Source organism: Doryrhamphus excisus, chromosome 6 (assembly GCF_030265055.1).
Source record: "Doryrhamphus excisus isolate RoL2022-K1 chromosome 6, RoL_Dexc_1.0, whole genome shotgun sequence".
Classification (NCBI taxonomy): domain Eukaryota; kingdom Metazoa; phylum Chordata; class Actinopteri; order Syngnathiformes; family Syngnathidae; genus Doryrhamphus; species Doryrhamphus excisus.
In genome coordinates, this window is record NC_080471.1 from 18,804,453 (window position 1) to 18,821,608 (window position 17,156).

Consider the following 17,156-nt stretch of genomic DNA (forward strand, 5'->3'; position numbering starts at 1 on the left):
TGTGTGTATTTACAATCCACGTCAACTTAGTGTTAATTGATATTACTTTACATGTATTTTACACCTACTTTGTAATCAATCACATTACTATAACTGCTACTAACTGTTTCATATAATGTAAAATGTAATTTTTTTTATCTAGCTGTTAGAAATAAACATGAAGTCATACTATTTGGAAATAGAATCACTCATCCCTGACAGTGTTTTCAGAAACCCACATAGTATGTAAAGTATTTTTGACCTGCCTCCATTTAACAGCCCCTAATTTTACTAAATATGAGGGCTCATTTGGCTCATTTATCAAAACCGGAATGTTGGTGACATATAAAGTAGATTATTGAAGCCTAATAGATTGATCAAGGGGATGGTGGAGGGAGTATTTGGTACTTACGCAGCTATTGGAAGTTAATTCTCATTACTCTGATCAATAAGTGTATCCTCTCCAGTGCATAGTTCACTGTCACATGTCATACTCCAATTCCGTTTTTGTTTAAATACTCGTTCCCAATGGTTTCTTTCTAAGTCTATAATTGTCTCACAAAAGTACGCCCCCACTCTCCTTTTTTTTTTTTGCTTTCAGGTCTGATGTGTTTTTTTTTTTTTCTCCGTGCACGCGTTGGGTTATTAACGTAAGAGCGGCGAGGCTTGCGTGTGTTTAATCAGGCTTGTTGAGCATACAGGTTTGATGTGTGTTGTCTCAGTGTTTAATCAGCGAGCTGCTTGCTTCAGGTTTGATGTGGATGGAGAGTTAATAAAGCAGTATCTGCGGCGCCTTCATCAGCTGCAGCACTTTGTTCTGCCTCTCTTCGGGCCTCTTTAAGACAGACAGTGACAGTCCCCGTGCGGCAGCTCAAGTATTCTCTTCTACAAAATCTCTGTTTCATCCTTGGTGCTGCTCTGCGTATCAAGGACTATCTTTCATGGACGCTCTTTAATCCTGTTTTTAATTTTAAACTTGACATACCTTCACACCATCGTTGTGTGTGTGTGAACCCCTTCACTAAAGCACCCTAATTCTCACAGAAAATCAAATTCTAATGCAGAAGCAGAAGACTATGACTACTTTGCATGTGACGGAATCCCTTTTGTGTTGAACCTGAACAGAAGGTTTTTTTCAAATAGTAAACCACACAAATACACTTCAAGTTGTCATTTGTTGTTTTACATCGTTTGCCGTGCAACAATACAGCACATACACTTTGGTGTCACGGTTTGATGTTTTTTCAGTACAAAACCCCTACATATTTTCATATTTTATTGATTTTTTTTTGAACTCATAAGTACAGTTTAAATGTAAATCTATCTAGTGCAGGTATACCTGCAATGTACATACATAGAAGTCACAACCATATAAAAAAACTTGTTAAAATAAAAAGAAAATAATTCACAATTCAATTCAACATGGCGATAAAGATCAATTTACATTATTCATCAATAGTTTTGTTCAGTATTGTTTTTGATAGCATTCATTATTTGTCCACATCCATTTTGCTATTAAACATTCCAATTATTAAAAAAAAAAAAAAACAATTATCAAAATGACCTTATAGCCGAAGTGAAGGCAATACATAAAAAAACATTAGCAATAACAAGATTTTTCAATTCATCATAAAATAATAGCAATAATAACAAGTAAGTGTAGAAAAACACATTTCCATAATGGAGTTCAGGTCACCCCTCGGCCATCTCTGTGTGGAATTTGCATGTTCTCCCCGTGCATGCTTGGGTTTTCTCCGGGTACTCCGGTTTCCTCCCACATTCCAAAAACATGCTAGGTTAATTGGCGACTCCAAATTGTCCATAGGTATGAATGTGAGTGTGAATGGTTGTTTGTCTATATGTGCCCTGTGATTGGCTGGCGATCAGTCCAGGGTGTACCCCGCCTCTCACCCGAAGACAGCTGGGATAGGCTCCAGCGCCCATGCGACCCTCGTGAGGATAAGCGGGTTAGAAAATGGATGGATGGAGTTCAGGGTATTTTGCTTTTTTTTTTGCATCGCCCCTTGTTGCTTTGACTGATGTCATGTGACATCATCAGTACTTGGGTTACAGTATTGTACCATTACTGGTTTACTTGTATCCAGCTGTTGGACACATGTATTGTTGCATCCCTACTGGGGATATCACTCTGGTTTTTCATCAATTTGATATTTTAAGCTTACAGCGTTTTTTTTTTTTTTTAATGAAGTTTATAAATTAGGAAGCTTAACGCTCTTAATGAACAGCGGCAGCAGGCATGACTTCACAGTGTAGAAAGTTGAGTGGTACTAGTTGATAAGTTCAGCCTATTGATGACACACATGTGCCTTACTATATATATCTCTTTTTTTTTATTTCTTTCTATCTTTTGTAGCTCAATTAAACTTTCCTGCTGGATATATCACGGCATAATAATGACTAAAGCTTTAATATTTTCTCCCACAACTCTTTCTACCAACTCTCCAAGACACAAGGAGGAGAAGAGGATATTTCTCCTTGGATGAAAGAAGGGAGCTGAAACTTTTTCCATACCGTTGAATGTCCAAAAGCAGTGATGTAGTGATTGATTCATTAAACCGCAGCTATAATGAGAAAAGAAATCATAATTCCAACTTACATTTGAAACACAAAAATGTAATTGGATTTTTTTTTATAGCAAAGTCCCTTTTGTACAATTATGATTAAAGGAAAATTAATTCTATGAAAATGTCCTTATAGATACTGAAAATTAGATGAAACAACGCTTGGACAACATGGGCTTCATTCTAAAAATATTGTGCATGGGATCGATCGATTATTTTTTTTTTTCTCTCTACTATCTTTTTCTCTTATGAAGGTCCAAATCTAGCTATGTTAATTTTATCTGAAATTAGAGCAAACCATGCAGGCGTGGAAGTTGAAATTAGCCTGAAGATGTTTCATTTACAAAGACAGAAACACTTTGTCAGGCAGCGATTGTTTCCAAGCATTATCTCTGCCTGCTTTTAATTGCTTTGGAAGTGAAATTAACAGAATTAGAAAAATTGCCTCTCCCTTTTTTCTACAAGCTTCTTTATTCGCAGTCATTGTTGTGTGCTTTGTATAGATTATGGACCCCTTTGTTCCAGCATTGTAAATATATATGCCCCAAGTCACGGCTTTAGCTCCGAAACAATCCCTCTATTAGTCTGACACAGCCAAATTAGAATTAATTTACAACCTGTATCGGTGGAGGCAAAGGGGTGGGTCGAAAATGTGAGGAAGTGTAATCACGGCTTTGCCTCTGAATTGACAACGTAAAGCATCTTCCTCTCTTTCTAGTACATTTCATCATGTACTATTAAATATTTCTTTCTTGCTTTCAAATTCTCAATTAAACGTCTCCATCATCACCTCACACGGAAGGGAAAACCACGACCGCTCTCTTTTGCCAACAAACCAGCAAATAAAGAACCATAACTGAGCTCTCGATGTACTATTTTTAAGCAGGATGATATATTAATCTTAAAGAGGGGGGCATTAATAATGAAGTCTTTTTTTTCTGGTTTTATGGATATAATCTTCAAACGGGCAAAAATAGATCAAAAGTACTGTATAATTACTGTGGTCAGTAGGGATTGTGAAATTGTAATTGATACAGATCAGCCCTTCACTAATCACTCTTTTAGCTTCAATTTTTAGGTATACTGCAATTTGGCTTTATGTCCCCTTTGGCTTCTGCCATTAATCTTATGGATTAGATTGTTAAATGGGTCCATGACTTGAAACCATTTTTTGAAAAACCGCTTTAGTGTGCATGCATTTTTCTCTTAAGTTAAGTCTTTTTTTTGTGTATAGATAATAATAATAAAAAAATAAGCACAAGTCATTCAGAGGCTTACAGCTTAATATATTTTTTAAATAGAATTTAATGTTCTAGCAATTATAATCTTAAATTTTAAAAATGATGAAGGGGTGGCGGTGGCAAGGCTACAAACCATAACATTTCTTCAAAGGTTGGTAGGTCTTATTGTCTGGAATTATTATTATGCTTGAACAATGATAGTGCTAGCAACTCTTACAGTGGTTTGTACAATATTGCAATATATAGCATTGTAAATATATACTGTATATAATACAGGGTCAGGCAAAATGATGTGACACATTTCTAGGTTAAATAAAAGGCAAATAAAGTAAAGAAACCAAAAAGTGTTTTATTGTGTTTTATTTTGTTTTATGTTATGATGCTCACCAGTCTAATTCATGGCAGCAACTGAAAAAGAAACGAAAAACATTATAAACAAAATAAAGTCACTTTTTTTTTCTTTACTTTATTTGCCTTTTATTTAACGGCTGAACCACTGCTGTTTGGAATGCAATACAACACATTGCAATATATGTGTTTAATGTTTAGTCATTCCAAACTGCCTCTTGTTTTTTTTGTTTTTTAATAATAGTCACTATAACTTCCAACATGTTATGTTCTCACGCAGTCGGAACGTGGAAGAACAGTACAAATTCCGTTCAAATGTGCCCACAAGTCGTGCTTCTACGCACTGACTGCATCGGTGCATAGTGTTCATGTATCCACAGTTTATTTCATCCTCCATCTTTGTCTTCCAGGTTCCCTTGGAGAGCTTGACAGCAATGATGACAGCACTTTTGACGATCTGAGCGTCTCGGGAGAGGAGGCAGAGGCCTCAGACCCGGATGATTCAGCAGATGGCGAAAGCAGCAGTCCGCCGCCATACACGCCGCTTTACAATGACGGTGAGAGAAAAGTCTGAAAAAATAAGTTGTAAATAAGTAGAAATTTGTTGACAAAGGAAATGAATTAGTCGTGATTCACTGCTTTTGAATATTTGTTTGCAGAACGCAGAGCCATTTTTCATATATTTAGATTTTCATGTAATTTTTTTCAAATATTTGAGTCCTTTCAAGTCATAAGCATTGTTCTTGCTGAAAATGATACAACAATCATGTTTAATACTTTGCCTAGGGACACACATTACTCAAGTCAAGTCATCAGGCTAAATCTGTCAATTCACACACACACAGACGCACACATGCAGGCAGATATCAATAAATACAGTAGTAAAGTGCATGAGCATAAGTTTGCAGTACAGTGATAAAGCAAAACAAGTCCTTGGGCAGATTGTGCATCCAAACATTTGACTGTATATTTACATGTACTTGTGTATATTATTACTTTTTCTCAACAAAGCCTGCGATTGGGTTTTGAGTCTTGGGTTTTCAAGTAGATAGTGTGTTGTAGGACCGTTTTGATACACGTTCCAAACATGTGTTTAACGGTAGTACATGCAAGACGACACTCCATTTTTGTGCTTTCACAGCTAATCCTCTGCAAAGCTTGGTTATAACATTTATCTAAACTTAACCCAGTCTAGATATTCTCTGCTGACCTGTCATCATTGAGGCGTTTTTATCGATATTACTGCAACTCTCTGGACATTGTCTCTGTTTAGGACATTCTCCTAAATCCCTATAGATTGTTGTGTGTCGAAATCTCAGTTGAAATCTCAGTTTAAGCATCTCAGCACCCTTATAAATACCACTGGTGTTAATAGTAATTCTAATGCAGAACGAACTGCGTTGGCGGGTGGAATGTCACATCATCGCCATCACCTGTTCACACTCACACGGTACGTTCAGTCTGGTTTAATAAGTAGAAGTCAGTGGTGCACTATTTGGATTTGAAACATTCTCACATTAGATTTGTGATCCAAATTGTGTTCTTCAAGAGCTGGATTTATTTTGCCTTTAAGTCAGTAATAGAATATGTGTTTCTGCTGAATATTGACTAACTTATGAATGGCGGGTTTTATTACCGGATGTCTTTATGGTCGACTTTTTAATCATTTTCAATATCACAGGTGTGGTTTGGTGTGACGAGTTGTACGAAACGAGCATCGAATACCGTTCTCAAGCCTTCGCGTGATGCGTGGATGAATTCTTGGTGTGTCCAGAATTCGTTTGGCGCTGACATCTGATCTCACAGTTCATGCAGACAGAATTTCCCAATTGTGGCTTCAAGTATTTCACTATTAAGGATTGCTCTGTTATTATTTTTACTCAGATTGTAGATTATACTTAATATATTATACTTATACTTAATCACTTTTGTTGTTTTTATACTTGGTTGGACCATTGTATTTGCTGTGTGATGAGCTTATGAGATATTTGCATTTAGTCCAACATGTGTTCCGGTTCAGGATAAATGCATGTACCTATGGAAATATGTGGATATATTATTTAAAAAAAAAATGCTTAGGTTCAATCTCTAGACGGGAGAATCTGCCCCCTCAACACCCTTCTTATCCTGTACCTTCCCCCCCTTGTACCGTCTGATAGAGTGTTCAGTCATATTCTTTTGACTTATTCAAGATTTCACTAGCTGTGTTTTTTTTTAATCTAAAAAATTCCTGCTCTTGTGAAATTTGGGGGCTGGAAGTGATAAGAGTCTGTTGGTTCGGTTGGGTTGATAAAGCCATGGAAATTTTGTCAGGTGCAAATCGAGACAAGATTAGAGATTAGCAATGTGTGCGTGTGTGTGCGCACAAGAGGGATAGAGGTGACGGGTGTGTTATGGATGTAATGGATTTTAAAAGAAAAAAAAACACAATTTTATCAATACTAAAGCCTCTTTGTTTCTTTTTTGTGTTTTAACCTTTTGTTCTTTTTTTTTTTTTTTCCAACAACACACACATCCCATCCCCATCCCATCCCATCTTGCGATGTATTTACTCCTCCTTTCTCTAGGGTTCCTCGGTTGCCCAGCGCTGCCATTATCAGTTCTCTGTAAATCAGCCATGTTTGACGAACCTGCTCTTTCAACCTGGGATCAATACCAGGTCTTTATCTGGCCAGTGCTGGCTAATAAAGGCAAGGCCTCTTATCCACCATCTGGAAGAGAGAGAGAGTGAGACAATCGCTCACGCACACACACACACACACACACACACAGGCAATAAGTACCCTCGATAACTAGAAAAACACATTCTACCAGTAGCAGGACTAAGCACTCAGGCCTGTCCATAACATCCCCATCTTACTTTTTATTGGATTCACACACAGCGGCATTTGTTCTTTTGTTCTCTAATATGAGTTTATTTATTTATTTATTTATTTTTTGCAGAAAAACATTCAACAATAATTGTTTTGACGTCACAGGTAGCTTGTCCAATAGCTTAGTCAGTATGTAACCCTATTTTCGTCCTTTTGGAGCCAATCATCTCATCCATGTTTGATATGAAATATTATTCCGTGATCTGACAAAGAATTTAAAACTACAAATAAAAATCTCCTTTCTAACTTTTTCCAACTCGGAGAACAAGGCACTTAAATAAATATGGTGGGTGTGCAACAACTGTACCCTTTACTCCGTTTGAAATGATACGCTATATGGCTTGGTGTCATGTGATATGTAGGAACCTGATGATACAAGTTGGACTTCACTTTGGGATCATCTTTAACCTTGTCGAAGTACTTTCAATTTTTTTTTTTTTTTTAGTAGCCATGATGAGCCAACAAGTCCGTCAATGTTGTCAGTCGTCCTGGCGTTCAAACTAGCACTCACCTCACAATGCATGCATATGCATGCATATGCAACACCTACAGGCAATATAGAATCTTCGACGATTAACCTAATGGGTTTTTTTCCACCCCCCCATCCGTTGTGCTACTTTAAAGGGGACCTTTGTATTGAGTTTTGGACTCCTATAGAGCAGCTACACACAATAACCAGCACAAAAAGCTTTCTAGATCTTCCAGAATCTGCACCTATTCCAAAAGTATTTCCTTGGATTTTGTGCTTCCCGCGAAAACTGTCCGTTTTAATTCATTCCACTCATGGCCCGCTCCCAGACATGTTGGTCACAATCCCAAGTGCTCAGGAGGACTTCCGGATAGCTGCCGAACCCAACCTTATAGGAGTTGATAAATGCATGCATATGCAACGCCTACAGGCAATATAGAATCTTGGACGATTAACCCAATGTTTTTTTCCACCCCCCATCCGTCGTGCTACTTTAAAGGGGACCTTTGTATTGAGTTTTGGACTCCTATAGAGCAGCTACACACGATAACCAGCACAAAAAGCTTTCTAGATCTTCCAGAATCTGCACCTATTCCGGAAGTATTTCCTTGGATTTTGTGCTTCCCTGCGAAAACTGTCTGTTTTAATTTATTCCACCCATGGCCCGCCCCCAGATACGTTGGTCACACTCCCAAGTGCTCAGTAGGACTTCTGAATAGCTGCCGAACCCAACCTTATAGGAGTTGATAAATGGTATTTGTATTTAACGTGCGGTTAATTGATTTATGGATTGTCGTGACAGGCCTACAAACATCATTCAGATATAAACATCATCTCTTATCTGTCAGCAAAAGGAAAAAATACAGAAGTGGTCATAATGCGTCATGTATGTGCTCTATGTAGTACAGAATGCAGATGTTTTTCTCTTCTATCTTTCTTTGTGACATTGTGTCTCCTCTTCATAATATTGATTGCGAGTATGTATTTGAATAGTACCACTGTCGCCGTGTGTATGGCTGCAAAGATTCCACTCTCTCTCCACAGCTACACAAGGTCACATCTGCCTTGTCTCTCCCTCTGTGCCGCCACGATGTGAACAGTACATTCAAAGGGGAGCTAAAAAAACAAAAAAAACAAAAGGTCAGAAATAACGCCAGCAAAAAAATAAATGGAGAAATTAGTAAGGAGGTGAGATTGTTGGATGACTTTGCCCTGCCAATGTGACGGGGGGGGGAAGTTGAGCTTATCAGATTGATGGAGACTGACTTGCTACGTGGGGGGAGGGAGGGGAGGGGTTTGGCAGAGAAGTGTCTGTCGACTCCTCCTGATACCTGCCTCCCTGTCTGAGATGATATGGGAGATAATATTGATAATATTAAACGCAATAACTGTGTCTCCAGCTCTCCTCCCACGCTGCATCCCCTTGCAGGATAAAATCAATGTGCCATTCAATGTGATTTATAGCTGAAAATAATGGCACTATTTAGGCAGGGTGTGTGTGTGTGTGTGTTAGTGTGTACAGTGCGTTTCTGCATATGCGTGTGTGCATGTAGATGAAATTGAAAGGTGGACACGGGAGAGGATTGATGGTATGAGTATGTGAGTGTGTATACACTTGTATGTATGTGTATGTGTCGCTGGATTTGACGTTGCAGATGTAATTTCTCTACAGTTCCATTAATAACGTTGGCATATATGGGTGTGTCTCATGGCCGTAGCGCTTTTATGGCCGGTATTGATTGGACACATCGCTCTTTATCAAAGTGGGAATGTGAGGGTAAACCTAGCCTTTTGTGGAGTAATAAAGTGTTCGAGGCTTAAAAGGCTAAAAGTGTTTGACAGCATGTCACGTCATCGTTTGTGCAATATTTTGGAGATTAAAGCAGATAACGGTGCATGTCATTGAAATGATCTGCTGCACTAGTGTGAGTGTACATGGTGTGATGCATTTGTGCGGTATTTTTTTCTGTGATTTTCCATGACTTCTAGTTATGAATATGATTGTTTGTCCGCCATCTTTTTGAGGCAGGGCTGACAGCAACCAGATTTGGTTTGAATTTGTACAAATATTTAATGGATTCAACGGTGGACCAAGTCTACCCTCTCAGCAGGTTCCTTGAAAGTGCATGGGAGTCTGCCCAAACCAGTCCACACGTGTTTTGTGGACTTGCAGAAGGCATTGACTGTGTTTCTTGAGGAATCCTGTCGGGAATATGGGATACCGGCGTCATTGCCACAATAAGTTGGACTCTTTTGTAGTGAGGTTTGGAATCCGGCAGTGCCTCCCTTTAATACTGATTCTCTTCATTACTTCTATGGACCAGGGTGTTGAAGGCATCCGATTTGGAGGCTTCAGAACTGGGACAAGATCGCAGGTATAAGCAACTAAAATTGGGTGATGGGATCTCCCTTACAAATAAAGAGAAACTTAAGAGTGGAACTGTTGTTCCTCCGCATTGAGAGGAGGCGGATGGGTTGGCTCAAGCATCTGGTCAGGATGCATCTCAGGCAGCTCCCTGGGACGATGTTCAGGGCATTTTTGTACCGTTTCAGGGTGGTACAGATGTAGTGGTGCAAAGTCCAGATGAAACAATCCCTGTCTCTTGACAATTTGTTGTTGCTGACTGTTGGTTCGTTCTTCTTTTTGTTCCCTCACTCGTTTAACCTCTTGTGCTTCTTGTTTTGAGATTCAGCGATCACACTGACACTTCCTGGTTGGACGCTTGTGGGCCCAGGCCCACCTCATCCAATCATTGGAGAGAATCAGAGTTGTACCCCGCTTGAGAACAAATCAGAGTGCTCACACTGGTCAAACAAACTGGATATTAGGTGTAAAGTGCACCCAAGCCTAGAGTGTGCCCTCAAACGGCAAAAAAGGATGGATGGATGGATAGACAAATGAATGAAAAGACATCATGGCCATTGCACAAGTACCGTAGGATATTTCTGAATCAGGATAAAAGTGGCATTTATGTGTGACTGAGTCCCATTTGCCTCTTTTGTCCCTCTTAACCCCTGTCCTGATTGTGGTGCAAGCTCAGATAGCCTTCAGCGGTGTGATGTAACTATTGATCTAATCTGACTAATCATGAGTTGCGCTAATAGGGAAGGGCACAGCAGTTTGATAAACATACTGATAACACCTCCGCAGGCAAAGTTCAGGGTTCACACTGCATTAACGCACACGTGGAAACTTTTAAGCATTGTTATGTACACACTATATTGTAACTGGGATTACTGTACTGTATTTGGAACCTTTGATTCGGTATGAAGGCGTACCGATTTCTCACATAGTACACAATGAGTGAGTGCCTTGTGTCAAGCATCTATGCCATAAACGGGTAGTGTAGCTCAACCTTCGGCTAAAAAGAATCATGTCTAGCAATAATAGCAAGGAAAATCCACAGCCTGGAAGCCCTCTTCCGTCAAAGAAGTCTCCTTTTTGGGAACACTTGTCCTTCTCTGTGGACTATGTAAATGATAGGAGTGTCACAAGACACCCAACCAATTCAGATGATACACAAGATTGGGTGCATGGGAACAAGACGAGATTTTAACCGAATCACAGTCGGCTTTTGTTGGCCGATTGATCTGAACATCCCTAAAGAAATTACTGAAGCTGTTTTCACAAAAGATAAACAGTTTTATGTTTTGTTCCCTTACTGAACCAAGAATCAAACTATGGAATGGATTGAGTAAGACCCTCAAACAATGCACAACGATGAGCCAATACAAGAAACAATACAAGCAGTTGATGTTTGCTAAATACAAGGATGAAGAGTCTTGAACCAGTCATGATGTGCTATATACGTATATCACTGTATTGACACTTACTATGGTAGCCATTATGTCATTGGATGGTCATATCACCCTCTACTTCGGTACGTGACAAAAAAAACAACTTAAACTATATTAGGAAAGCAGGAAGTGAACAAATGTAACAGTTACTGATTGTAAAAGTACCAGATGGAGGGGTAGGATTTAATAAGCTTTGCTTCTTCCTACTCCTTTTGGACATGTGGAACTGTTAACTGATTATGTGATGCATTCAATTGTAATCTGATGCATGTTCAAATGAAATAAAACCATTACCAAGAATGAACCCGAAATATGATCCTAGTATTACACACAAGTGCAACCAGGGGTAGAACCACACAGGGATGTCTTTGACATTACAGCAGGGGGTTGTGTAATCAGCTTGATCAATGGCAGAAATATCAGTGCTGATTAGACAAACACTGGAAGCCACAATCTCTGCTAAATGTGACAGGACGAGAAAAAGAAAATAAACAAGCCCAGGACCCCCCCCGCTCAATTCAGTGGAGGGAATGAGAAGGGAAGGGTGGCGGGCAACGATAAAGACAGGATTGAGATACAGGCAAAAGACAGATGGAGCCAAAAAAAAATGAGGCAGGTGAAAACGCGAAAGAGTGAAAGCATCATCTCCGAGTCTTTGATACTCCAGAGTTGCAGAGGAAATGAAAGGGCCCATCTCTGCGTGGTGAGGTGTTATGTTACACAGCTCAGGTAGTCATTTCACTGGAGCCTTTGATCAGCAGACGGGAACAGCCACTGCCCAGACACTTTCACACACATTCACACTGGAACATATACACTCTTTGAAAATCACAGTGGAGAAATCAACATTGGTTGCATGCCTGGTCCGAGCTGCTCAAATGCGGTGGCAATCATGAAGGATGAAGATGGTTATTCTTGAACATGTGAAAGGATCTTTTCCTATGAAAGGGACAGTGATAACTAAACAGTGCCTCATTATGTTTCATGTAATTGTTGTATATAATATTTTTATTGCTGTATTTTATGTCTTTCATAAGTTATTTGTACTATTTGAGTGACGTAGGAATTATTCATTCATTCTTTTTCCTCACGAGGGTCGCAGGAGGTGCTGGAGCCTATCCCAGCTGTCTTAAGGGGGAGAGGCGGGGTACACCCTGGACTCTCAGCAAAAAAAAAAAAGATTTAAAAATGTCCATGTTTGACTGCTGTAGCAGCTGTACCATTACACCACCAGGGTTAACAGCTGAATTCATTCATTCATTCATTTTCTACCGCTTATGCTCACGAGGGTCGTGGGGGGTGCTGGAGCCTATCCCAGCTGTCTTCGGGCGAGAGGCGGGGTACACCCTGGACTGGTCGCCAGCCAATCACAGGGCACATATAGACAAACAACCATTCACACTCGCATTCATACCTATGGACAATTTGGAGTCGCCAATTAACCTAGCATGTTTTTGGAATGTGGGAGGAAACCGGAGTACCCGGAGAAAACCCACGCATGCACGGGGAGAACATGCAAACTCCACACAGAGATGGCCGAGGGTGGAATTGAACCCTGGTCTCCTAGCTGTGAGGTCTGCGCGCTAACCACATGACCGCCGCGCCGCCCACGTAGGAATTAATTAAGGTTTAATTTTACTGTTACTACCTCAATCATACAACTACTAATCATATGATTACTACTTCAATCATATTTATTTATTTAACAACCCAATACAATACACTCATATGTGATTTTACTCATCTGTATACACCAGTCATTATTTGCACTATGACCCATTTATCATTGCACTAAAATTAATATATCTGCAATATGTCTGCTCCTGCATATGCTCCTGTGCAATACTATGTGTATATTTTGGATATTTTGTATATATCTTGTATATATCTTGTATATATCTTGTTAAATTGTCTTTTTTACTCTACTTTTGTATACTTTTTTTTTTTTAACTTGACTACTGCACTGAAAGGAGAAGCTCTCCAATCTCGTTGTACATCTTGTATAATGACAATAAAGGCCATTCCATTACATACGAGTTACACCAAAACGTGACATACAGCTCATACATAACCCAGGGAATAATTTATACGGATGTTTTGCTTTCAAGCTCTGAGAAATTCTTACAAATGGCAACATGTGGTTTCTATCCAGAGTCCAGGACGCAGGACACCAAAAGAGGCCCTGATGAAGATGAGGAAGAGCAATGTCTGGCACACAGTGGTGGAAAAGAGGATGACGAGGGGGAGGAAGAGAATGAAGTGTTGCAGTGGAATGGTCCAGGTGAGTAGGTTTTTAAGTCAGTAAGCATAAACAGTAAGGTTTTCTAGGTCCCACAAATATACAAAAATTAGTGGAAATGGGAAAAAAATGGTTATTAAGAATTATTTGAATAGATTACCATAAGGATGCATCATACTGTATGCTGCCATTTCCATCACACTTGGTCATTAATAATAATAACAGTGTAGTACAAAAACCTTTCTAATGTTGTCACCTTTTTTGCCTGAAGAAAGAAATTAGATTTTATTTAGTGTCATCCTGCTTGGTTGATTTGATTCAGAACTTAATTAAAATTAATTGGATTACATTGTGACATGTGGTGTAAAATGTCATGCCAACCCACGGTGGTGCCACATGCCCATGGGCATGGTCTCTGCTTATAAAAAAAAGAAAAACAGCTCAGAGACCGGGGTTTGATTCCCTGCTCGGGCTGTGTGGAGTTTGCATGTGTGGGTTTTCTCCGGGTACTCCGGTTCTCCTCCCACATTCCAAAAACATGCTAGGTTAATTGGTGACTCCAAATTGTCCGTAGGTATGAATGTGAGTGTGAATGGTTGTTTGTCTATATGTGCCCTGTGATTGGCTGGCGACCAGTCCTCTCGCCCTAAGACAGGTGGGATAGGCTCCAGCATGCCCACCACCCTCGTGAGGCTAAGCGGTATAGAAAATGAATCAATGAATATCCAAAATTGGAGGAGAAAGTCAACATCGAGCTAGCGGCAGAGTTTGGAGGCGGAGGATTGTGGTGCCTTGATGCACCAGGATAATCCAGGCTTTATTAGAGTGTCAAAAAGAGACATTTTTATGGCTGTCTCAATTACTTATTTGCTATTCACGAGTTGTCTCGGAATACAAACCACCCAGAAGAGCGGGGATTTACTGTGTGTATACACAGGGAACAGGAACTTCTATGTATGTACTGCATTTACTTAAAATGTCCTCCATTTTCTAGCCAATAACAGGGCTGATTGAGTAAAGTAGCCTGAATCTTAACCATCAGAGATTATCTAGAAAAAAGTAAAGCTTTATTTAACTGTAATTGTATACTGTTTGGGGCTGCACGGCTAGGAGACCAGGGTTCAATTCCACCCTCGGCCATCTCTGTGTGGAGTTTGCATGTTCTCCCCGTGCATGCGTGGGTTTTCTCCGGGTACTCCGGTTTCCTCCCACATTCCAAAAACATGCTAGGTTAATTGGCGACTCCAAATTGTCCATAGGTATGAATGTGAGTGTGAATGGTTGTTTGTCTATATGTGCCCTGTGATTGGCTGGCGACCAGTCCAGGGTGTTTCCCACCTCTCGCTTGAAGACAGCTGGGATAGGCTCCAACACCCCAGCGACCCTCGTGAGCATAAGCGGTAGAAAATGAATGAATGAATGAATTCAGCCGTTTACCCTGGTGGTGTAATGGTACAGCTGCTACAGCAGTCAAACATGGACATTTTTAAATCTTTTTTTTTTTTTTTTGCTGAGAGTCTCTTGTAGAGCTGCACGGGCGATGAGTGGTTAGCATGCAGGCCACACAGCTAGGAGACTCGAGTTCAATTCCACTCTCGTCCATCTCTGTGTGGAGTTTGCGTGCATGCGTGGTATTTTCTCCGGGTACTCCGCTTTCCTCCCACATTCCAAAAACATGCTAGGTTAATTGGCGACTCCAAATTGTCCATAGGTATGAATGTGAGTGTGAATGGTTGTTTGTCTATATGTGATCTATGATTGGCTGTCGACCAGTCCAGGGTGTTTCCCGCCTCTCGCTGGGATAGGCTCCAGCACCCCCTGCGAACCTCGTGAGGATAAGCATTAGAATATGAATGAATTAATAAATATATACTATTTCTGTATTTTTTATCGTCTTCCACTGCCCTTTGTGCTGTCCTAGTGTTTCCCTCACGGAGATGTGAATATGACAGAGACGCAAATGTATTCAAGTCAAAAACAACAACAAAAAAAACAGAGAGGGGGAGATAACAAGGAAAAACCTCCCTTATCAAAGTTTGTTTATTTTGCCGTTGTGTTGTCCTCAATGAGTTAAACAAAGCAAGAAGATTAGCACACCATCTGTCACTCCTTCCTTTTCAAGCTGTGGTCATTTTATGTGTGCGTGCGTATGTGTATGCACATGTGTTTTTGTAAGTCCTCCGGTGGGTAGGAGAGGATGTGTTCATTATCGTCCTGTCCCAGCCTTGTCCCTTTAACAGTAATTGGAGCAATATTAATTGCTGTGTGGTGGCTGGTTGATGGTAGCACCGTGATGCTGTACTGATACGGTTCTTCGTGTTTTTTTTTTTTTTTTTTTTTTTTTATACTCTCCTCCACACAAACTAACTGGTGGGTGAGCGAGGTAGAGTGGGGGGGAGAGAAAGGCAGAGAGATAGCCCCTCTATCAGCTCCGGAGCAGGCGCTGTCTTTATCAGGAGCACGATTGGCAAAAAGGAAACTTTGACCAGTCTGAATTTTTCTCTTATCGTCAAGCCTCCCCTTCCTCCGTTTCTCCCTTCCTCCATCCATCCACCTTCTCCTCTGCTGGTCTCTCCATCACAGCTAACGTCTCTAACAGCCTCCCTCTCCCTTCTCCTTTCTTCATCGTCCACCTTAACAGCATACATCATTCCCTCTTTGTGCCCATCATTTCATTGTTTCTTCTTGTTTTTTTTTTGTTTTTTTTTACTTCCTGTCTTAACACAGTGCACGAGTGTCATTTGGCAATGTACTCTTATCCATACAAAATGTTCATCATGTAGCAGACACTTCCCATGAGAGCGAAGCAGTGTGTGTTGGCTAGAATGGAAATAAACACGGTTTTATCTCCTCTGGGAGTGTTGGCATTCCACTCGTTTCTCGCTGTTGTTGATTGCCGACACTGACTTCTGGAAGTTTGTAGTGTTTAATCATATGAGGGGTTTCTTTTTTTTTTTCCCCGTTTACTTTGCTGTGTGCCAAGTGACCCAGTAGTGTCAACATTTAACATCCTTTTAACATCTATAGCCCCCACTGTTTATTGCTGTACCGATTCAGTTATTGTGGACTTATATCATGACAGTATAACACGCTCCAATGAAATCTGTTTTTTTCCCCTAAAAAATATTTTGACCTAATTTTTTTTAAATTCAGTGTTTTAAAATCTTTAACAGTTATTTATCCAACATAGTGTGTACTTTTTTGACAGTCAATAAAATATCTGTTAATTAAATGCAAAAATCCTTACATTAATTGATGCAAAAATATCATTGGCCAGTGTTTTCTATGTCTTTTCTATGCCAGTTTCTGCACACAAAAAATCCTCAACACACTTTAATACCTGTACTTGTGGCTAAGGACGTAGTCAAAAATGCAATTCCGACCGCGTTACTAGTGTAAGATATTTTTTTATGAAACCTGCATTATGTTAGCACAATTAGACAGTAAGTGGAGAACAGCGCGCTTATTTTGAAGTGTGTTGAGAATATATGTTGACTGTTAAGAATACATGTGCCTCTTGTCGTTTATTTCACTCAAAACCTGAACTTCAGCGTTGTAAAAAATGTGTTAGTGTTAACAAGTAGTGAAAAACAACACGGCTTAAACACACTCACACAGCCTGAGTTG

At 39.9% G+C, this 17,156-nt stretch overlaps 2 protein-coding genes across 2 annotated transcripts in view; one reads left to right on the forward strand and one right to left on the reverse strand.

Moving 5' to 3' along the window:
* Positions 1-17,156, forward strand: part of zfpm1 (zinc finger protein, FOG family member 1) — a 92,139-nt gene that overhangs the window by 34,756 nt on the left and 40,227 nt on the right. The window contains exons 2-3 of the mRNA XM_058074593.1: positions 4,561-4,707; positions 13,443-13,571. Of these exons, the coding sequence (XP_057930576.1) occupies positions 4,561-4,707; positions 13,443-13,571 (276 nt within the window). The remainder of the gene's footprint in view (positions 1-4,560; positions 4,708-13,442; positions 13,572-17,156) is intronic.
* The window catches only part of trhr2 (thyrotropin releasing hormone receptor 2), an 89,851-nt gene continuing 77,264 nt past the window's right edge, over positions 4,570-17,156 (reverse strand). Inside the window, exon 6 of the mRNA XM_058074595.1 lies at positions 4,570-4,720. Coding sequence (XP_057930578.1) covers positions 4,697-4,720 — 24 coding nt within the window. The 3' untranslated portion in view covers positions 4,570-4,696. The remainder of the gene's footprint in view (positions 4,721-17,156) is intronic.